The sequence below is a fragment of the Camelus bactrianus genome, chromosome 9, assembly GCF_048773025.1.
Source record: "Camelus bactrianus isolate YW-2024 breed Bactrian camel chromosome 9, ASM4877302v1, whole genome shotgun sequence".
Classification (NCBI taxonomy): Eukaryota; Metazoa; Chordata; class Mammalia; order Artiodactyla; family Camelidae; genus Camelus; species Camelus bactrianus.
In genome coordinates this window covers 9,369,705-9,383,244 of record NC_133547.1, presented here as the reverse complement: position 1 = coordinate 9,383,244, position 13,540 = coordinate 9,369,705, and the positions used below count along the sequence as shown (strand labels likewise).

At 56.2% G+C, this 13,540-nt stretch overlaps 1 protein-coding gene across 1 annotated transcript; it reads left to right on the top strand.

Annotated features, from left to right (window-relative positions):
• The first annotated feature begins 623 nt into the window (after positions 1-623).
• TOMM40 (translocase of outer mitochondrial membrane 40) lies at positions 624-11,813 on the top strand. Its single transcript, XM_010946789.3, has 10 exons — positions 624-777; positions 874-1,156; positions 1,899-1,966; positions 2,434-2,526; positions 3,412-3,513; positions 4,184-4,289; positions 9,558-9,680; positions 9,834-9,910; positions 10,032-10,134; positions 11,152-11,813. Exons 2-10 carry the CDS (start codon positions 880-882, stop codon positions 11,289-11,291), a joined length of 1,089 nt encoding a protein of 362 aa, XP_010945091.2. The 5' UTR covers positions 624-777; positions 874-879; the 3' UTR covers positions 11,292-11,813.
• Positions 11,814-13,540: the final 1,727 nt, after the last annotated feature.

The following is a 13,540-nucleotide window of genomic DNA, read 5'->3' as shown; positions in this document are numbered from 1 at the left end:
GCAACTGTCCCGTTAAGTAGGTAAGGGGCATTGTGGGTAACAAGAAGCCGGACAGGGTTCACCTAATGGGTTAGAATTCTCCCGGGGCACTGTGGGAGAAGCTAGTACTTCCGATTTCGGTCCGCGACTGCGGACTACAGGGCCGCCCCTTTACCGCGGTGCCTGGTGGGATGCGAGGCCTGACCTTGCTGCCTAGCAGCCTCTGCCGCTCAACCCACCTTTACCTGTGTCCCTTGACCCTGGCACATTAGCCAATGAACACACGAGGTTGATTACGCCACCAGGGTCGGGCCCCTGTACCTGTTGGAGCCAATTAGGATGCTGCAAGGGCCAAGGCCGACCAATTATCATGGCAGTTTCGCCGCGGGGCGGAGTCCAAAAGGGGAACGCCTTCTGGAATGGGGCAGAGGCGATAAGTCACTGGGCGTTGCAAAGTGCGCAGCACAGACCAATGGCGAGTGAGCACAGGAACCCGCGGCATCGCGAGCCAATCGGGGTGGGTGCCACGAGCCAATGGGAAGGGCGGGGAGGTGTGCTTTGACCTGTCTGAGAGTGGAAACCAACAGAAAAGGACGTTCCAAAGAGATGGGTGGGACTCTCATCCATGACTCCAATAGTAAGGCCAGGCTCTGAAGCTGGTGGGCGGACCCCAAGGCACGCTAAACCAATGGGCTAGGCGGGGCGGGGCGACGGTGGCGGCGGCGGCGGCAGCGGGTTCGGTTGCGCGTGGCGCACGGGGTGGGAGCGAAGCCCAGACCCGGAGGAGGCGCTGCCGCGGTGAGAACCGAGGCTCCGAGCAGGGGGGTGTTGGCTGGGGACTAGGCCTGGAGACTGCGGGCCTTGACCTCTGCCCTTTGACCTTTCCCCTTACAGGCGACCATGGGGAACGTGTTGGCCGCTAGCTCGCCGCCCGCAGGGCCGCCGCCGCCGCCGCCTGCGCCTCCCCTCGTGGGACTGCCGCCGCCTCCGCCCTCTCCTCCGGGCTTCACGCTGCCGCCGCTCGGGGGCGGCCTGGGCACTGGGGCTGGCGCAGGTCGAGGTTCCGAACGGACCCCCGGGACTGCGGCCGCCAGCTCTGGAGGGACCGCGGATGATGGGGCCTGCGGCTGCCTGCCCAATCCGGGCACGTTCGAGGAGTGCCACCGGAAGTGCAAGGGTGAGGGGCTAGGGGCCTGGTAGGGGTGCGATGGCCCGGATCTCGGGGGAAGCGGGAGCACATTGAGGACCTTAAGAATTGGCATAGACCATTGGAATAACTTAACAGAGCATTAGGAGTTGACGTTGGGATCGCGTGGTGGAACGTCGGACTTGGGGCTTAGAGCGATGGGATCAAATGGTGGAACCTCGGGATGGAATGCCAAAGCCTTAGAGAAAAGCCTTAGGAACCTCAGGATCCCCAGGAATCAGCCAAGCCAGCTTCATGTGGTTGAGAGGGAAACTGAGGCCCAAGGTCACAGTGTCAGCAAAGTGTCAGCAAGGGGCTAGTGGCGGTGGAACCCAAGGCTTAGGATCCTGGCTTGGAATAATTATGGTAGCAAAAGTGGTGGAGACTTACTGAGCACTGTTCTGGAATTCAGTATGTGTTAACTCATTAAATTCTTGCAATATTTCCATGTAGTGAGTATTTTCATCTTACAGATGATAACGTTTGACAGAGATATAAAGTGACTTGCCTAAGGTCACAAAGGTAATTCTGTGATTTGGATGCAGGCAAAGGCCTTGGTCCTGGGCCCATCCACTAGGCTATTCTGCCTCTTTGCTGGTTGGGGTACTTTGTGCAATGTGCTGCTTGTTCGTCCCTGGAGAAGGGAGAGCCGGCATGATAGGGAAGGAAGGGATGAGAGATAGTGTGTGTGTGTGTGTGTGTTGGAGTGTGATAGCATTTCTCTCTTCTTTAGAGCTGTTTCCTATTCAGATGGAAGGTGTCAAGCTCACAGTCAACAAAGGGTTGAGTAATCATTTCCAGGTGAGCCTTCCTGAGGCCATTATTCTCCAGAGGTCATCCCAGCCATTCCCCTGTATCTGCATATACAGCCCCCTTACTCCTCCTCCCTAAAGGTCTGGGCTCCTTGGTACTTGAAAAGACTCAGAGACACAGTGCCAGGCTGACTACTCAATGGGGGCCAGTGGTAGTGTTTAGAGATCCAGAAGCCAGAGATCCTCCCTTCCCCTACAACCAGCATCCAGGCAGGAATGAAGTACCAGGTATGCAGTCCCAGCCCTGGCACATCTCTTCTCTGAGTCTCTAATCTAGTCAGTCCACACCTCCCAGTCTTCATCCCCTGCCCAGCCCAGAGATGCCCTGATGGGGAAGCCAGATTGGCAAGTATCCCCTATCCCAGGTGGGAGGGGAGCTGTCCTGGGAGTGGGCTCAGCTGGGCTCCTGGGGGAGGGGGCACAGTCTCATCACCACAGCCCTCCCTTTTCTCCCAGGTGAACCACACAGTAGCCCTCAGCACAATCGGGGAGTCCAACTACCACTTCGGGGTCACGTATGTGGGGACAAAGCAGCTGAGTCCCACAGAGGTGAGGTTCCTTTTGCCATTCATTCATTGTATCTTTCTTCTAACAAATAATGTAGCCAAACAGGCAAGCTAAGAACACTTTGTCAGTAGGAGGCCAGAGCTGCTGAGGGTGTTGGGAGGTGGGGACTGTGTCTCTCCAAGGTGCATTGGAATCTGGGTCATTTCTTCATCCTGACCCCCACCTCTCTGCCCAGCCTTGGGCTGGGCGAGTCCGGGGACACCCGGGTCACCAGACAGTAATGACCTAGAGGGGGCAGAGCTGGGTTGTAAATCATGCTGGGCTTTGAAGGCCAAGTTAGACATTTGAACTTTCACTAGGGGGCGCGAGAGAGCCATAGGAAGATCTGAAGAGGGAAAGACATGGTGGGATGAATGCTTTGGAAATAGCCTCAGCAGACAGCCTGAGAAATGTTAGGTTAGGGGAGTGAAGAAGGCAAACCTGGGGGCTTGTAAGGAGGCTGAGGCAGGACAAGGAGGAGTTGGGCTAAATTAGATCTCTGCTTATATTAACTATTTCCATTCAATACATTAGTTTATTCAACAAACTTTCCTTTTACCCCATTCTGTGCCCAGCCCTGTGCTGAGCGGTGCTGGGGACCTAGCAGTGACTGAAACAGCCATGAGGCTCATAGCCTAGCAGAGAAAGGGAACAGACCTGTCGCCAGATAGTAACAGTGCAGGGTGGGCAGGACTGAAATGGGGGAACCAAAGGCTGTGGGGGCCCAGAGAGGAGCCTAACTCAGCCTAGGTGGTCTTGGAGGCCTTCCTGGAGGAGATGAGCTCAGTCTGGGGCTTTCTAAATCTAGGATTCTCACCGAGGCCCATCATGCTTGTACTTCCATTAGTGCTCTGTCTCTGATCTCTAATCCTGCTCTCTGCCCCACAGGCATTCCCCGTGCTGGTGGGTGACATGGACAATAGTGGCAGCCTCAACGCTCAGGTCATTCACCAGCTGGGCCCTGGCCTCAGATCAAAGATGGCCATTCAGGTGAGTGGGAGTTGTGTCAGCTGCTCCCCCAGTCACCTTGAGCACCAAGCCCTTGTCGAACCCAGGAACCTAAGTTCATATGCCCAATGCACAGTGAGGCCAAACAAACCAAAACATCTGAGTTTGAAGCAGAGTACGGGTGGCTCAGACTTTAAAGACAGTTTTCAGGGAAGAGTTTTTAAAGGCAGATTTGGTGAGGAGGGCTGCAGGATGTGTGACTTTCTTCTGGTTGTTTGGAGGGGGGTCACAGGGTGTTATGCCAGGAATCTGGTGCCCAGCCTGAAGTTACATCCATCTGGGTAGGGCCTTAACTCAAAGACGCATTGTTCTGTAGATCACCTGAGGAGGAACTAGGATCCTGCCTTATCGCCAGCTCTGTTGTTTGACTGCTTTTCCTTTGCTTCTGCCTTCCCTCCCTTACTTGACTAGTAAATATTTGAACCTGCTCTTAGGGAGGGTCTAGGAGGCTGAAGCCTCTCTCCTATAAACAAGAAAACTGGACATGACATATATTTGTATAACTGAATCACTGCTGTATACCAGGAGTTAACACAACATTGTAAATCAACTATACTTCAATTAGAAAAAAAAAGAAAAAAAGAAAATAAGGGGATAAGGAAAGGCTTTTGTATCTGGAAGGGACCCTCACGCATCCCCTTCTCCCTCACAGACCCAGCAGTCGAAGTTTGTGAACTGGCAGGTAGACGGGGAATACCGGGGTTCCGACTTCACGGCAGCCGTCACCCTGGGGAACCCAGACGTCCTGGTGGGTTCAGGTAAGAGGCCCGGGGCTTGAAGGGTGGTTCAACCCCCGCCCCAGCTCAACCAGCAAATCCATTTCTTTCTCCCTCCCTCCTTTTCTACTATCCAAGAACTGGTCCTGGGCAGGAAATGTCTTGAGAACATTGGGCCCCATAGCATTGTGGGTGAGAAAGTGATTGAAGCCCCAGCTGTGCCGCTGTCTCAACTGCGATTATATGCACTTTCATCAGTTCTGTGGGCCTGTTTCCTCATCTGTAAAATCAGATTGCCTCACAGGCTTGTTGAGTAGGTCATGGAAGTTCATATGTCTGGAGAGCTTCAAATAGGGTTAAGCATGTGACAGGTCCCAAGATGAGCTGCTCTTGTTACTACTTGTGGGGCTCTGGGGTTGCCTGGGGGCAGAGAGCAGATCCCAAGGCGGGCGGGGTCTACGTGCAGTTGTGGGGAAGCAAGTGAGTCTGAGGTGGAAGCTGACGGGGTTAGCTGGGGGCAGGGACCGGCTGACTTCTTCTGTCTGTACTTCTCCGCTTTGGTTCCCTTTTTTTTTTCTCATCTCTAGGTGTCTGCCTTTGATTTCTCTACATTCATTTAGTGAGTGTTTAGCGATCACGTACTGTGTATATTCTAGACCCCAAGGGTAAGGTGGTGAACAAAGGAAAATTAAGTTCGTCCTCTGGGAGCCTCCATTCTCCTGACACAAGTAAAGCAGCATATAAAGAAAAGACGTAGTGATGGAGTGATGTGAAAAGATTACAGCCTCAGGAGCAGTGGGTGGAGTCTGCAGAAAAGGCTTCATTACATAACTAATGTTTGCACGAAGACTGAGGGGTGTGAGGGAAGGTGTCAAGCAAATACATGGGAAAAGAGCTTTTCAGCTGGAAGGAACAGCAAGTGCAAAGGCTCTGAAGTAGAACCCTTTACTGGAACGTCAAGGAAGATCCGGGCTGTAATGAAAAAGGAAGGAGGGCAATGAAGCCAAATCATATAAGGCTTTGTAAAACTTTGGTCTTTACTCTGAGTGAGTCTGAGGTCACCAGAGGATTTTGAGAGGAGCAGGCTCTGACTTAGCTTCTAACGGGACCCCTTGTGCCAACACATGGAGACTGGACCACAAGAGGTTCCAGCCTGGGGACAGTGGAGGGGGGGAGAAGTGATGTACTTTGAAGCTGGAGCAGTGGGGATTGCTGATGGATTGGGTGTTGGGGATAAGAGAGAGGTCAGAAATAAGAGATCAGTCCCCTTCTTTTTGGCTTGGACCACTGGAAGGGTGGCGTTGGTTCCCACCTTGTGGCTGGGCCCTAGGCTCTTGGGCAGTGAGCGCTGAGTGAATGCATGTGTGAGGTGGGAAACCAGGATATCTGGGAGTCCCCAGGGAGAGCCCTCACTTCTGCCTTCTGGAGGCTCAGGAGCCTTTGCAGAGGTGTCACCTTTGAGCTTCCAGAAGAAGGGGAGGAGAGGAGCCGTGAAGGTGAGGAGAGAGGGACGGGCTGGGAGATGGGAGGCTGGGCATGAGAGGCCTCCTAGGTGGGCTGCATCCAGGGGCCCCAGAGCGGGGGTCCTGTCCCCTCCACCCTCCTCTTCCACCTGCTCACACGCTCACTGCAGCTGGACCACAAGAGCTCTTCTGGAATCACTGTGTTGTTTCTTCCCCGGTCCCCTCTCTTTCATCTGCCATCCCCACTGCTTGGAATTCTTTCTGATCTTGACATGGCTGAATGAACGCCTCTCAGGACACACACCACCCTCGCTGAGAGACCTTCCTTGGCTAAAGTGATGTTCGCGTCTCCGTGGTAGCCCTTCCCTCTGAAGTGGTCTCGCTCTTCCTCACCTGCCTCCCATGCTAGGACGTCAGCTCTCTCCAGGCAGGGAGTCATCTGCTTACTCACTACTGTCTGCGCAGCACCTGGAACCATGCTGGGAACAGAGTAGGTGCTCAGAAAATGCTGAGTGATGGTTACAGCGCAAGCTGGTTTCCACCTCCTGCCCTTTATCAGGCCCAAAGCTTATCGTGCGCACTTTGTCCCTCATTCGAGGCACTAGGGGTAGAGCGTTGAGGAAACAAGTGGTCCTGTAGAAGCTCACAGAATCCTCAGCAGCCCTGTGGGGTCGGTGCTGCTGTCACCCCCAAGTCATCGAGGCACACAGGGACAGGTGCTTCCCCAAGGACATCAGCGAGTCCACCTCCAGAGTTCCGGCTCCTCTAGCACTGGCCCGCGCTGTGCAAACACTCACCAGCGTCGTCCTTCCATCTACCCAGCGCTGGCCTCTCCTTCCCTCTTCCCTGGAGCCCAAGGCCACTGGTGACACTCTCATCTCTCAGTTCTTACAGGTGTCCCTTCCTCCCCCCGAGACACTGATCAAAACTACTGGGCCCGGGTCAGTGCTGACCACCTATAGTTGGTGGCTCTGCCCCCTCTGAGCCTCAGTTTCCTTGTCTGTCTCTGGGGCACAGTAGCAGTGAGCACATCTTCCTAAGGGAGCAGTGGGAGAGCCCAGCTTCGGCCCTGAGTACGGGGCGAGCTACGCCTAGTTAGGGTGCACTCCCACCACGGGTCGGGGCTCAGTGTTCCCACAGATGAGGAGAGCAGGGCTCAGGGGTGAAACGGACACAGCTAGGAAGCAGAGGAGCTGAGATTTGAATTGCAGCCTCTGCCTCACTGAGGAGCCCATCGTTTCACTTCAGTTCCCTCCCATGGCCTCAGTTCCTCCCCTGGAGCCTCTGCTTCATTCTGAGCACCTCGCGCACCTGTGCCTGTTCTGGGCCGGGTGGTGCTGGGACCCAAAGCCAGAGAGCCCCTGCCTGCCCTGTAGGTTTCCGGAGACCAGGCTCCTTTTCCAGGCCAGCTGCACTCTGCCCCTTGCCCACGGCCTCCTCTTTGCCCACAGATCGCTGACTCACTTCCTGTCCTTCTTGTGGGGTCTTGAGCTCCGTGGTTTCTCCCTCGCTGCTCCAGACGTCGCAGAATGGCCCCGGTTGAGAACCACTGGTCTTGACAAAGCTCCTTCCTCGGGGAGCTCCCAGGTCATGGGGGAGCTGGGTCTGGACGCAAGCAGGAGGGAAAACCAGAGCAGCTTGAGGAGACAGAGATGCAGGAAGGGCTGGAATGCTCAGGCCTGTGAGGAGCTAAGTGCTGGACAATGAGCTGTAAAGCCCTCGGAGGAAAAACATCCCGGCGCAGGGCAACCACGAGCCAGAGGCCCAGGGAACGTGCTTGGGGCGCAGAGAGAGCGACTCCATAGGGCACGGGGCAACCAGGAGAGGCTCGGGCCGACTGCAGGAGGCCAGGGCTATGCGGCCGCAGTGGTCCTGTGGTGATGGCAGCTTCAATCCCACGGAGAGAAAGCAGGCAAATCCAGGAAATGGCTTCAGTGCAAACATTTACTTTCCCAGACGAAGCAGAGGGACTGGTACACCCAGCCGAAGGGATGGTGTGTGCATGGGCTTGAAGGCAGAAGAGAGCTCCACGTGTTCCTGCAGCATGGCCAGCTGTGTTATGGGATGAGACGATGGCTCTCTCAAAGCTGGGGACCAGCCATATGGGGCCTTGCACCTGTTCCGTGAGGAGCCAGGGTCTCCTTGGCATTGGGGAGCCTGAGCAGGGGGAGAGCGGGGTCAGGTCTGTGCTTGAGCAAGATCCCTCTGTCTGCTGCGTGCAGGGTTGTTTGGAGAGGGTGAGAGTGGGATCCAGGGAGCAGAGGACGAGGCAGTCCCAGGAGATGGAGGGGGAGTGGGAGAGAAGTTTGGGGGTCTCTCAGTCCCAGTAGTGACCAGAGACTCTTGAGTTGAAGTCCCTGTGTGAACTCGAGATAGTCAGTTTTCTCTCTCTGGGTCTCGGGTTCCCTTTTATCGAAGGAGAGGGCAATCCGGGCCAGAGGTGTGCTGGTGATGATTTAACAGGCAGCTCCAGGGGTAGGAGTCAGGAGGTAGATCTGTATCATCTACTTGTGGGGTGAAGAAATGGACAAACTCACTCACTCGAGCCCTTAGGGATCCGCTCCAGCCCACCCTGACCCCAGCTGCCCCAGAAGACACCACCAGGTCCCTGGCCAGGAACCCTCAGCCTCCCTCAGTTCCGCTGGTGGCCGCCCCTTCCCAGGTGTGCCTGCACATGTGAGCGGCCCCAGATCCTGTCCACCCGTCCCTGTCCTGCTGCCTCCAGCCTGTCCCCAGGCTGGTGCCTCTAATCTCTGGGAAGCATAGTTACATCTCCTGCTTCCTGTCTCTAGCTTGACACCTTGTGCTCCTGTCCCCTAGGCTTTGTACCACCCACCCCCAACTCTGGGCCTGTCCTGTCCCTGCCTGTCCCCACCTTCCTTTCTGTCCTGTATTCCTTCTTCTCACTGAGCGTCTATCTCTAAGCTTATCTCCAAGCTTATCTTCACTGAGCTCAACTGCTCCATCTCGTCAGGTTAGGAATCTTCATTCCTCCATCCCTCTCCCTTTCTGATCATTTTCCTGTCACTACAGAGTTGTCTTTTGTTTTCCGCTTCTCTCTCTCTCCCTCCGCGTACCCCCTCTGTCTTCCTCCCTGGTTCTTCCCCTCTGCAGAGGTCACTCTGGTGTCTAGTCTCTGGGGCTTCAGAGACAGACACGAGTGAGTCTCTGTCCTCGGGCTCAAGGAATCAGCGCAGTGGTGAAGTCATTTGTTAACATACACTCAGGGAGCCTCAGAGCCATCCCTGCTGCCGAGGAACAGAGGAAGTAGACCTCAGCAGGGCCCATCCTCGTGATTGCTGGGTGCTGGCTGTGTAGATACTGCTCCTGCTTCCAGCCCTGAGCTCTTCCTCACAACCTTGCCAGGTGGTCCTTGCCAGGAGTGATGCCAGAGGCCTGAGGTTCCTCCACCAGCAAGTGGTGGGGCTGGGATCTGAACGCAGGCTTTCTGGCCCCCCGAGGTGTGCTCTTACCAACCGTACCCTCTTACCTCTCCTGGCGGGAGAGCAGTTCAGAGCCTGGGCTTGGGAGGTGGAGAGGCCTGGAGTCTGCCCCTGACCCATTTTGTGACCTTGTGGAGTGACTTAATCCTTCAGCCTCTGTAGGCTCCTCCGTAAACGGAGGCACATGAATGCAGAGTAGCTGAGGTCCCACGGGGCCTGGGAGGCTGACCTCAGGGTCCTGTGAACCACTTGAGCAAGGAGCCTGCTTGGGAGGCCTGAGGCAGCCCTGAGCCTCTCGCAGGGGCAAGTCTAGAAGGCTGCCTGGAGCAGGAGTCTAGCCTGGCACTGTGACAAGGCGGAAACTAACCAACAAACCAAGTGTTAACTTACCGTCTCCCCTGCAGGAATCCTCGTGGCCCACTACCTCCAGAGCATCACGCCGTGTCTGGCCCTGGGCGGAGAGCTGGTCTATCACCGGCGGCCCGGGGAGGAGGGCACTGTTATGTCACTAGCTGGGAAATATACATGTGAGCCTGGGGGCCCTGGTCACCTGGGTCTGAAGGAGGAGGGGGCTAGGGGCCTGGACTCCTGGGTCTGAGGGAGGTGGAGGAGAACCTAGATTCCCAGATGCCCAAGCCCTCTTGGTAACCTGCCCCACCCACCGCCTTGCTCTCTTACAGTGAACAACTGGGTGGCAACAGTAACGTTGGGTCAGGCGGGCATGCACGCCACGTACTACCACAAAGCCAGCGACCAGGTGAGCTAGTCCGGGGACTGGCTGTCAGGGTATGCTTGCCGGGCACGGGGTGCTGGGGGCTGCTGTGCCTGAGATTCGCACCCAGGAGGCTGACTCGCCTGTGTTGTCCTGGCCCCTCCAGCTGCAGGTGGGTGTGGAGTTCGAGGCCAGCACAAGGATGCAGGACACAAGTGTCTCCTTTGGGTACCAGTTGGACCTGCCCAAGGCCAACCTCCTCTTCAAAGGTACAGGCCCCCATTTCCTTACTTGGGAAACGACAGGTGACTCAGCTCTGAGGGGGTGTCTAGACCAGGGGCGATGGTAGAGGGCATCATGCCGGCCCCCCAAATTACCCAGGGAGGGTAGGTGCCTGGGCCCCAAGCTTTGTATCTACCACCCTCCCTCCTCACCCCACCAGTGGCCCTCTCCCAGTCTGCACACCTGGCCCCTTCTCTCTTTTTATCATGAGTGGAAGGCAACTTGGAGCACAGCCAGCCCACCCCATATCTCCCATTTGGGACGTTGCACAGCCTCAGCCAGATCCAGAACCTTCCCCCAGGCTCACCGACTCTAGTCTCAAGTTTTTTCTTGGACCTCAGTGCTTCTCAGGCTTGGGGTGTGTGGAGATTGCCCCAGTAAGGCAGCTTCAGTCGGCCTGGGCCAGGGCTTCTCAAGGCAGCAAGGAGGCCCAGTGAAGGGTTTGGGGTTTTTTTGTTTTTGCCTCTGAAGCCTGCCTCCCCTGCTTGCTGCTCGAGCCCTCGCTCTGCGGGCAGTAGCCTGCTGTCAGAGGCTGGGTTTGGGTTACGGCTCTGCTCTCCTCAACTCCTGGTCAGTGAGTCCTCCCTCCGCACTGTGCGGGAATGGCACCAGGTACTTGCACACCTGTCAGGTTCTGGCACACAAGCCCTAGAGGAGAGTTCAGTCTTTCATTCAGCAGATACTCAGCACCGCTCTGTGCCCAGCTTTGTGTCGAGGGGGCTGGGGACACAGCAGTCACCAGGCCCTGTCCCCATCCCCAAGAGCTAACAGTGGGAGGGACAGACCCATCCCCAGAGAGCCGCAGCAACCTGCTGCAAACAGGACCAGAGTGGATGCTGGGGGGGCTCTCCGGAGGTGGGGTGCACTAAGCTCAGAGCTGAAATTCTTGGGGTGCGTTGAGGGGCTTCGGGATGATGGGGACCGCATGGACAGCAGTCTGGGGCAGCTCCTGGGGACAGAGCAAGAAGCCAGCACGTGGCTCATACACAGCTATCTGCCGGCAGGCTCCGTGGACAGCAACTGGATCGTGGGTGCCACGCTGGAGAAGAAGCTCCCACCCCTGCCCCTGACATTGGCCCTCGGGGCCTTCCTGAATCACCGAAAGAACAAGTTCCAGTGCGGCTTCGGCCTCACTATTGGCTGAGCCCCTCCTGGCCCCTGCCTTCCACGCCCTTTCTCCTTCAGATCCCACCTCCCCCTCCCCCTGCCATGGAGGGGAGACCTGAGTCCCCCTCCCCCTCCCTTCCCTCCCTCCTCGGGGGTCAGGGGGACAGCGGAAAGGAGGGGACCCATCACCCCAGCAGCTGAGGGGGGATTCTGGAACCACGGGCGCTTCAGGGTTCAGAGTACCAGGGGCAGCGTGCCCCGCAGGCCTGGAGGTCCAGGAAGGGATTCTGGAATCGAGGGGCACACGGGATTCTGAGCACCATGGGGCAGAGGCAGCCAGACAACCTCAGGGAGGTGTTGGGGTGTTCCCATCCCCCAAAGGGCCCTGGGCCCAGCCCCAAGGGGGCAGTAAGCAGAGGAGCTTCCCACCCCCAGTCAGCCCGCCCTGCCCACTTGCCCGCCCACCCTGCATATAAATCATGTTTATAAGTTATGGAAGAACTGGGACATTTTACAGAAAAAAAAAAAACAACAAAAAATATACATGAAAAAAACCCAAGTGAAATGGGAGGCCTCTGTTTTCCTACGTGTGATGTGTCTGTGGCCCCGTTTGGCCTATTCCATCCACCCGACCTCCCCACAGTGGCCGGCAGGGGGGCACAAACCGCAAGGGAGTCAAGTCTGGTCATTGGCCAGAGCCCAGCCCAGCACGGGGACGGGCCTGGCCCAGGGTCACACAGCCTCCTTGTGACTTTCCCAGCCGCCGGGGACATCACAGGCTTCCCTCCCCAGGAGGGCGTGGTCCTGTGGTCACTCACCTCAGCTTGGCCTGGCCAGCGTGGCTGCAGAGGACTTTGTCCCTAAGAACTAAAGCAACAGGGATGAGGCTGTCTCTGGGTGCAGGGGTGGGGGCAGAGGGCTGGGACTCCCAAGATTTTTCCAGGTTCCAAAGAGGGCAGAGGATGAAGGTGTGTGAAGACTAACAGGAAGATCAGAGCTTTTGAAAAGCTTCACGAAGTATTCAAGCACCTGGAAGGGCTTCAGAATCAGTTACTACCCTTGGGAAAAGGCCGTGGGCTTCTGGCCCCTGGTGGGGAGGGAGGGGGCTGGAGTCTGATTCACTGGTGGGGACAGGGAGGGCTGGAAGCAGGGGAGGCAAGCTGACACCCCTGACCCCACTCCAGACAGAGGAACTGAAACCCTGGCACACACTGTCTGCGGAGGGAGGCCACTGACCAGTGATGACCCCTCACGGCTCAGAGAAGCCACCCAACCCATTCCCTGCCAGGGCCTTCTGAGGCCAAAGCAAACAGGCCCTGGCCTGTCTGGCATGGGGGCTCCCTTCCTGAGACCAGCCTCAGATGCCACAGTATCCAATGTCCCCACACCCTCAGAAGCAAGCTCCTCCATTCTATTCAAAGAGTTGAAGCTCTTCTATTTCTTACTGGCTTCACTATCCACCTCAATTCCAAATCAGGGGTTACTCATATGTGAAACAGCTGGGGTGCATGTAACGGCTGCTGGGGAGGGGACAGTGACACTGTGGCCCACCACAGCAGTGACGGTTCTCAGTACTTGACATATACCAAACAATTCACCAAACAATAAGGCAACTATCCTAGTTTTCTGGACCAAGAAACTGGACGTTCAGAGAGGCTGTCATTTGCTCATGGTCACACAGCTGGCGACCAGCAGAGCCTGGATTCAGGCCAGGACATTTTGGTTCCAGAGTCAACATGATTGCTCCAAGCCCTGGGGGAAGGCACAATATGCAGGTGGCTCCTGGAATCCACAAAGCCTCTGTTAAAATGCTGGATTTTCATTTCACAAATGGGGAAAAGGGCTCAGAGAGGTACTTACGTGTGCCCAAAGTCACAGAGAGTGAGGGTTAAAAACCGGGTTTCACTCAAAGCCTAGGCTTTTAGCAGATGCTACACTGTCCCCACACGTCCCATCCCATTTCTCTTTTTTCTTTTTTTTTTGGAGGAGGTAATTAGGCTTATCTGGTTTTTTTTGTTTTTTTTTTTTTTTTTTTTGGAGGCGGTACTGGGGATTGAACCCAGGACCCTGTGCATGCTACGCATGCGCTCTACCACTTGCGCTATAAACACCCCCCACCTCGACCTCCCATCCCATTTTTGTCTGGGCCTCCATCTCCCTTCTCCCTCAACCCAGAAATCCAAGACCCCAGCCCCCTGCTTCCAATGACCCAGGATATCACTCCCCCAGCCCTTCCCCCAAATTCTATTCAACCAACTGCTGGAAAAGAGAGGGGCGGGGAATGGG